Genomic DNA, 9,284 nt, shown 5'->3' with positions numbered 1-9,284 from the left:
TAATTGGTTGAAGTTGCGCTCGTTCGTTGCTAGGATACTACAAGGCTACAACTTATTTCTTCTTCATATTCTCAAAATTATTTTTAAATACTTACATACATAGTATTTATTATTTATAAAAAGTTACAATTAATAGTTTATGGGTTTCTTTATTGCTAATTTCAAGGAAAACAAGCTTTGTGCGCTCGTTTGCCTTCTTTGGTCCTTCTAGGTCACCGTACAGCACGGTCAGCGTGACTGTCAAGGGGGGCGGCGCAACAGAAAGCTTGTAAGTGAAGTTTTAGCTGCTGTCATAACATTATAACGCTTCTGACATGAAGATTATAACTGTGATTGGCAGGTGAGCGAGATAACAATGTATTTTGCGTTGTAAAATGATGCAACCGTGCTAGCCCTGACCTATATTCATAAAGTTGAAACGAAAGTTGCTTTGTTGAATGAAAAACTGGTTGAAAGCTGTAGTTTGCAGTATCAGTGCATGCAATTTTATTTTGGTGACTGCATTGTGTGCATCATACTGTTGCTCACGACATAAACAGGACTGTTGTGAATGAACGCTTGTCTTGTGTTTTCAGTCAGAATGAATTTGTGAATAATCCTGTTTATTACAGACACGTTATAAACCTTCACGTCAGCGTGAAGGTTTATAGCTGTGTGATTTTAGAGGCTTTAAATTGAACCTGTCTTCTGAACCCTGTTCATTAAACATGGCAGTGCCTCTGAAGTGACCTCTCTTAAACTTGCAAAGCAAGCACTGAACCTCACAGTTCTTCACTTATGTTGCCATACGTTTTAGGGGGTAATCTTTGTGTGTTAACATTGCAATAATATTCAGATGGATGGTGAAGGGATTGAGAAAACATTCACAGTGGATTTACACTTCACTTCTGGTTACATGTCAAAACATGAGAGGAAGACAGGAAAATGAAGCTGGTGTCAGCAAGCAGACAGGCACACTGTCAGCACTTTACTGCTGTGTGATTTTACTGGACTTTGCTGAAAAACAACAGTCAGCCCTTGCGTTGATTTTGTTTTTTAAGTCTGCTTATTGGGGTTTATGTTTTATGTCTGTTACCATGTGATTTTCTTCCTGTTCTAGTGGGCTGATAGGCCGCTCCTGGGCTATGCTGTTTGTCAGTGGAGGCTACAATGTGAAGATCTATGACAACCAACCAGGACAGTCTGCCAAGGCCATCACAGAGATCAAGTGAGTTCTACTGCTCAACTTAAAGACCCTTCTGGGTTACACAGACAAACTTCTTCAGTCTTAACTGCATTATCGTCAACAGAAATTTGTTTTTAACCCAGATGTAATTCTAAGTAAAAACAAAAAAACACATATATAAATACATCATCAGCTAGCTAAACTACTGTCTGGTGCCTGCAAAACCTAAAGGAAACATTGACACTAAGGGCTTCTCTGCCCTGATGAGTTAGAGACACCCTGTCTAAAATGTAACCTGTTCTTCCTTTCAGTGCTTACAGAGAAGACATATATGAATACCGCATGATCAGCAGTTGGCTCCTACTGTGAGCACATATGAATAAACACATGTTCACAGCCTGGCTATTAGTGGTTAAACATTACTGTGGAATGACGCTGAGATTTTAATGAAAGTGCTGTAGAAAGTCACAGTGCCTTAAGCTATAAAAACCTTAATACCTTAATCTCTATACCAGTATTTCATGAATGTAACTCTCCCTCTAAGTACATGCCACTGCCTATCAGACGTATTTGTTTATATGAACAGCAGAGGGTGTCATTGAATAAAATTTCAGGGGCCCTTTGTGAGTGATTTCCTGCTGAACAAGCTAGACTGCTCTCTTTTGTGTGCCCTGTTTTCATAAACCGTCACTTAGTCTAAATTACTGTAATTTTTTTTCAAAGGAAGATATCTTCCTGACTCATGTGATACAGTGTTATGTAACTGTCACATTCTGTAACATATTAAGAGAAGAGATGAGTAAGAGCAAAAAGGTGGTGGTATGTACTCCACACCTTAAAAGTGTCATCACTGTTACTGTTAAGACAGCGTAACAGGATTTGCAGCAGACTACACGGTCTCCTTTGAAACCTGCACCTCATTTTAGGTTGTCAGACCGATCTATGAACCAGAATATTTATTGTTTTATTATTCTTTTCTGCATGAAAGGCCAAAGTAAAAAACATATGCCTCGTTAGAGAAATTTGCACAATACTCCAATACAATACATACTTTCATACAATGAGTCGGTGAAGTTGGTGACATACTCTATCCCCACTGAAACTGTGCTGAGTGTCTAAATCTTCTTTGCTGCTGAGATGGAAATGTGTACAGAGCAGACACTTTAGAATCTCTAGCTTCTTTGTAGCAGCATACATATTTGAAGCATTGTCTGCTTTGTGTTATATTAGAACCACTTCTTTTGGCTGATAATAACACACCTAACACATCTCTTCATTTCTTCCAATGTCTTCATTCTACTACATTCTACTACTACTTATATAAGTAGTAGTAGAATACTTATATATGTGGTAATGATTCTTTTCAAATTGAAAATGTCATGATAGAGGGCAGTTTGTTCATGCATTGTGTGTGTGTGTGTGTGTTAACTGCAGTTTCTGTCCCTCAGGAAACAGCTGGTGGAGCTGGAGGAAGCCCACATGCTGCGAGGGGAGCTGTCTGCTGCGCAGCAACTTGCCCTTCTCAGCAGTTACGATGACCTGTCTCAGGCACTGGATGGAGCCTTCTTTGTGCAGGTAACACAGACCGCTGACAGCACAAATACACGCTGTTATATCTCGTTGGCCTAGATCGTAAAACCAATGGAAACAACATTGCTCTCTGGTGATTTGTTTATTTTTTCGTTAACCACTTGCTCCATCACACACGTATGGACATTTGTTTTGTGGATGTTGGCAGACTTTGATGAGACACGGGGCTTCTCTTCACTGTGGCGTGGGTCTTTTCAAAAGTATGTGGTGTGTGACTCAGTGGAAACACTGTAGTGTTTGTTCATTTATTGGTTCACATAGTTTAAACAAAGCAGCATTAAAGGAATGGTTATTACACTCTCAGGTCAATACGTTCTGGTTTTATTATTACACATTTACCCCCCAAGGAGGTGCAGCATAATTTCATTTGACATATTCTGTGACATTCTCACGTCACATTTTGAAATTAGACTAATATCCCTGTCGTACATAGGGTTGTGATATCATACAGTAATATGGAGATGTTTTGCATAATAACACTTCAGTTCCTTCAGTTGCTTAACATGTGAATTCCCAACTTTTTTGTTTCTCTTCATTTACTAGGATAGCTTCATAGTATATCAGTGGTCAGTACATTACTGAGCAAAAAAACTAATGCATTTACTTGTCCTTATGGGTAAATGTGATTTCAGAGTCACCTGAGATTTGTATAAACCACATAAAAATAACTGCATCAACATAAGACACAAAGCACACACTGTATACGGACACCTTTACTCTTCTTCTTGGATCTTAAGGATGACTGTGGCCAGAACAGTTAGGCAACCTGTGTGTTGCTTGTGTTCAGAAGTTTGATGGATTGGGGAATAAAAGACAGTTTGGACCTGTTTTATGAGGGAACATTAGCACCATGCAGGTTTTAGTAGTTCAGTGGAGGAGTCAAATCCTCATATCACTCACAGTATTTGCCTTGCTCCATAAATAGTCCCGATAAATGCTTGCTCAGCTTGGTAATGCAGTTCCCAACATCTTAATAGAAATTGTTACTGTCCTTCTAATTGCTTGTTTTTCTGCACCTCAGAAGCATTTTAGAATCCACCTTAAAGGATAAAATGTCCTCAAAAATATGTTCTGTGCTGTCTCTCACTACACAAGCAGTCAGCCCAAGAGTTTATTTCAGTCTGCCAGCAAACATAACTCCAAGGTACTTGTATTCAGTCGACTCTCCACTAATAAAGGTGGGCAAGGATGATGGTAGATTTTGAAAGTGAGACTGGCTGGCCCTCTCTCAGCATGAAGAACACTGAGCCTCTATATAGAGACACAGCTAGGAGGAGGAGAAGATGATGATTATGATGGTTGTTATGAGGTCAAGCCCTCTGAGCAGCTACTGTCAGTCCATCAGTGTGTGAACTGATTCTAATGGCAGCATGCACATATACAGTACATGTCTGTCATAAAGGAGGTAAAACCGAGGTATACATTTTTAACTCTGGGGTGATGAATGTAATGAACCTGTCAAAAAATGAGTACTGAGAGTTCACACTAGTTTATCTCTTTATTCGCGGTTCAGTAGCAAGGAATGTTTTACCGTTTGTTAAGCAACTCGTTTAGCCTGATGGCTAAGTTGTTAGGGGACATATCACACACTCTTTCATGCTTTTAGCTACAAATTCATGGTTGGACACCAAGCTGGCTGGTTCTTTGCTGCGTGTCATTTCCCTGCGCTGCTAACTCACACTTTCTGTCTGTCACCAAAGGCAAAGTCATAGAAATATAATGGCTTAATATAATTGCAATAAAGGAATATGAACTGAGTAATATCGATTACTCATTTAAAAACAGCCCAGAATTAATCTGTTATTTATTACAGATTTAGTTGTTTACCTTGAATCAGATCAGCTTTCTCAATGTGACCATAAGAATTTACTCATTTGGCCAAAGTAAAAGGCTTTCTAAAAACATTTCAGAACTCATACGTTTTATAATCTGTTGAGTTTTCCTCTTTCCTCCTGCATTGTTTGACTTCGTTGCGTCACCATGCTCACCTCAGCCAGTCGAGTCTGATGGCTATGCTCCCTGAGCCTAGATTCTTGCTGTTATTGCTATTATAAATTGTAACGTGGAGCTTTCCTTTGACAAAAAAGTCAGATGGAGTTTGTTATAAGAAGAGTTGTCATACTAATGAAAGACGTTTCATTAAAAATCACTCATCTATGTCAAATTATAAAAGAGCACAAACACACAATCAACATTGGGCACTGTGCTTATCTAAACACAGTGCCCAATGTTGATTGTGTGTCACAGTCACTTAAAATACAGTATGAAGTCAACCTTTTATGCCAGAAAAATGCTCGCCAGCTAGAAACTGCTAAAGTAGACAGTGGAGCTCTTTTTCACTGTAGATGTGATCAGAGTGCACAGAGGCAGGTAGAGTCAAATAAAATCAATACTCACTGCACTGAGTTCCTTCCAACATGGAACAATTGTGGACTCAGGAACAGGGAAATGCTGCATAGAAATATGCAGAGTTTCCCGAGAGCACCGTTAGGTACACACGTCCTGATAGCATGACATCATCTGACCACCTGTAAGTTTCACTCTACTATTGATCTGGGAGAAGATGAGAATATTTACGGGAGGCTTTATTAGTCACTTGGCTACAGATCAGTAACTTGCCTAACTGTTTTCTGACTATTAGTTTAAGGCTTGGTGGAACAGTGGGAGCAGACGTGAAGGGCGCTTAAGCACTTAAGCTGTCCAGATTTCTTTATATGTCCCTTTTGTGCACAGAAATAGGTTAGTGTGGCTTGTTTACAATGAAGTTTGGCCAGAACTGAAGAAAACTTGAGCTTTGAGAAAGATGTAAAACTGGAGACAAATGATAATGGGAATAGTCCAACTTACAGATGACTAGAAAGAGCTAGTTTGAGTGCATGTTTGATTTAGCAGATTTTTACACCAGATGCTATTCCTGACACAACGCCACAGGGATTTGTGTCTCTGTCAGGAGACTGGAGGTCTTTTCCACATCAGGAAATGCCAAGTATTCACTTATTGGTGTTTCTTATTAGTATAAGTTAACATTTACACACATGGGCTTTTAAAATCATATATCTTCCAATCTTCCCCATCCTTTATGTCATTCATAGCCAGAAAGACCAAGAGCCTTAAGGGCATGGACTGGTTTGGCAGTTTCTGGGTCCAAACCAGGGAAGGCTTGGTTCTATCTAAAAGAGAGCTGACAAACAAAAAAATGATCTTATAACTGTACTTGTTTTGTGAGACTGAGTTTGTGATGTCATGTTACGTTGGCAGCTCAAACAACACAGTTACAGTAAACAGGGTTTATCCAATTGCCACACAATCCAGTAAAAAGACAAGGAAGTTATGGGGCCTCCTGGTGACAGTTGAAAACAAAAAAAACAACAAAAAAAACCCAACACATTTCTGTTTACATTGGTTTAGCTTTCAGTTTTGGGGTTACACCTCCCAACTCCTGTTGCCACTGGGACCACTTTGGACTTTAACAATTAAACTAAACTAAAAAACAAATTAAAAAAAACTAATATTGTCATTAGAATTAGTGTAGATTAGGTTATTGCTTGTGTTTTAGCACAAATCCTTTTAGCAGAGCCTTTCATTATAATGCAAATATGTGAGGTATACTGAGGTTGTTCAGCCAGTTTTTGCAGTTTTGCGTCCAGGATTTGAAAGATTGCAAATGAAGAGTACCGCTTTTCATCAATGTGAAGTGACGTTAAGCAGGTAGTTTAAGAGCCAAACTGGTTTAATTTCAGTGTTTAAGATGTTAACTGCATGACTTTTAACACATTTCCCTGAGTACATTCCCCAAAGCTGTGGACAGTGGTAGATTCAAGTTTAACACTAAGAAACAAATATTAAATGTTTCTTTATTGTTATGATGGTTTTGTCTTTGCTATTGTCAAAGAAAGGTTGACATCAGAAATTACAGAGTCAAAGCAGCAGTTCATCCAAATTATAGAAATTAATAGCTGTAGTAAATAATTTGATTGTTGCTATGACTACATGTTTCATATTCAGTGGGATACTTCACTGACTTTGGGTTGAGATAATGTTTACTTATAGCATTATAGAAAATAATATTTGGCTTTCACACCTTACCTGCGTTTATGTATTTTTTGTGTTTTCCCAGGAATGTGTATTTGAGCAGCTGGAGGTAAAGCAAAGCATCTTCCATGACATGGAGCGTTTCGTGGGAAAAGACGTCATCCTGAGCAGCTCCACGTCCTACCTAGTGCCCAGCAAAGTCTTTTCTAAAGTGCAGAATAGGAGTCGCTGCCTCGTCTCTCATCCGGTTAGTACTTCATATGCTCAGGCATTTCCAGGTACTGTGGTGTAAACTGTACACAGTGTGTTAACCTGCACGCCAGCCCATAATTCATCATCAGTCATCTACAGCCAGGTCTGTAAGTTTCCTCACAGTGATATGGTGCACAAACTCAGTGAGCTTGAAATGAAGCAATTAAAATGCAGTTAAGGTGTTGATATTGACCAAAAAAATTGCATTAATCATTAAGAATTACTTACTTATTTTGTAATCCCTCAATTTTTACAGGCTCAAAAGTGATTGAGTGTGTAAATCATGAGCCCATTCATTGCCACGTGACTTGTTTTATGATTATGTTATGACAAATTAAGGCGATAAAAGGAATAAAGTTGAGTCCAAGTGTTGAATGAGTATGTGGTTGATGCTCAGTGGTGCTGTCAGTAAGGAGTCCAAAGACATGTCGATGTAAGTGAAGGAGGCCATCATTAAGCTAATAATCCCACTTCTCAGAGAAAAAGAAAAAGCTTTAAGAGTGGTAAAAAAAAAAAAACAATCTTAAACATTTTAAAAAAGAAGAAATCCTCTGACCAGCTCTGTAAAACAAAAGGCCTGAAAGAACATGTAAAAAACTTCAAGGGGATGATGACAGAATTTTTTCCATGATTAAGACAAAAACTTTCACACAACTAGCTAAGGCAAGAAAAAATCTCAAGGACGTAGGGGTATCTTTGTCAAAATCAAGAGAGGCCTTAATGAATGTAAATACAGTGGATTTACAGCAAGAGATAATGAAAAACCACTGTTTACGCTCAAGAAGACCACTTTAAACTTTGCCTAATAGTCTCTAATAAAGCCAGACTAGTTCTAGAAAAAGATTCTTTGAACCGATAAAACCAAGATTAACTAGTAGAAGAAAGGGAAGTGCATGAGGAAGGGAAGGCACAAATCATGATCCACACCATACCACATGATCTGGCAGGCATGGTGAAGGCCTGTGAATGCAAGCTACCGATTATTTCACAGTGGAACAAGTTAAATTTCAATAAAGCTAAACAAAGAGAGCTAGCTCGGTTGAATATCAGATTGGCAAAATCCAATTCACAAGGGATCACTCTGCATTTCTGATGAAACAGAGAAACTGAACAAAGTTAATTACAAGTGGAGATGTAGCACAATACAGGATTTTTCAGCAATAATCAACATTTTGAATGATCAATGCCAAATGTGTATATAAGGTCAGTTTTATAATTTAGATTTAAAATGGCACAAAATCACAACAACAGTCACATCAATACACTTTGAAAACTCCAACAATAAGGCAACCCTATATGAGCAAGCACCTGGCGACAGTGGGAAGGAAAAACACCCTTTTTTTTATGTATTTATTTATGCAAGTTTCAAAATTTTTACACATTCACAAACAGCGGGACAGAGGAACACAGACAATAAAGACAATAACAACAAAAAAAATCAAAAACAAAACACAGGAACAAACAAACAAACAAACAAAACAAAAAAACAGCAACGAAAAACACCCTTTTAACAGAAGACAACCTCATGCAGAACCAGGCTCAGGGAGGAAGACACACTATAGAAGAAAGCCAAGTGAGCTGACAGCCATGAACTACATGAACCACACAGGGTCAAGTGTGTGTTGACTGTCTGATAAATAGATTACCTTCACAAAGGTCAGGGTCATGACAGAAAAGAGGGAGAAGTTTGCGAACGAGGTTTGATTACTGAAGAGAAGCAGGAAAATGATGAGAGATTGAGACGGAGAAAAAACACTTCTGAGATGGGAAATGGAAGGATTTCATTGTGAAAAATGTGTGTAATTCCTAAATGGTTATGAAAGTATTTTTATTAGCCTTCTGACGTCTGACTTGTGATTGGTGACGAGGCTAACTCTGATTCTGTGTTTGGGAGAAAAACAAGAAGAACTTTATTGTGGGAAAAAAGAAAATAGTTTTTTTATGTGTGTTAGTTAAAATTATTTAGTTTGTTTCCTGATTGCCAAGAGAATAATTTGGAGAACAATAAAAAGAAAACATACTTTCACAACAAAGGCTTGGGGTCAGGATAATTACCAGTGAAGAGTTAGACCTCACAGTTTTGAAATCCCTTCACCTAAAGGTGAAAGTCTAGACTTCAGTCACACCTTCTTGTGCTCCCATACTGAGGCAGATTTATGAGTTTCCATTGAAGTACAAATGGAACTGGTTATATTTACAGGCTATCCCAACCACAATCAATCAATCAATCAATCAACCAACCAAC

The 9,284-nt window shown here is 38.3% G+C and overlaps 1 protein-coding gene across 2 annotated transcripts in view; it reads left to right on the top strand.

The window, feature by feature from the left end:
* The first annotated feature begins 58 nt into the window (after positions 1–58).
* cryl1 (crystallin, lambda 1) overlaps positions 59–9,284 on the top strand; it is a 32,638-nt gene continuing 23,412 nt past the window's right edge. Inside the window, exons 1-4 of one of the 2 annotated variants that reach the window (XM_085134882.1) lie at positions 59–340; positions 1,100–1,207; positions 2,614–2,740; positions 6,873–7,034. In XM_085134882.1, the coding sequence (XP_084991008.1) occupies positions 315–340; positions 1,100–1,207; positions 2,614–2,740; positions 6,873–7,034 (423 nt within the window). In that variant the 5' untranslated portion in view covers positions 59–314. The remainder of the gene's footprint in view (positions 341–1,099; positions 1,208–2,613; positions 2,741–6,872; positions 7,035–9,284) is intronic. The other variant, XM_085134883.1, reaches the window with a different exon arrangement.

Source organism: Neolamprologus multifasciatus, chromosome 16 (genome assembly GCF_963576455.1).
Source record: "Neolamprologus multifasciatus chromosome 16, fNeoMul1.2, whole genome shotgun sequence".
Taxonomy (NCBI): Eukaryota; Metazoa; Chordata; class Actinopteri; order Cichliformes; family Cichlidae; genus Neolamprologus; species Neolamprologus multifasciatus.
Note: the sequence above shows the minus strand (reverse complement) of the source record. Positions and strands in the feature narration are given on the sequence as shown.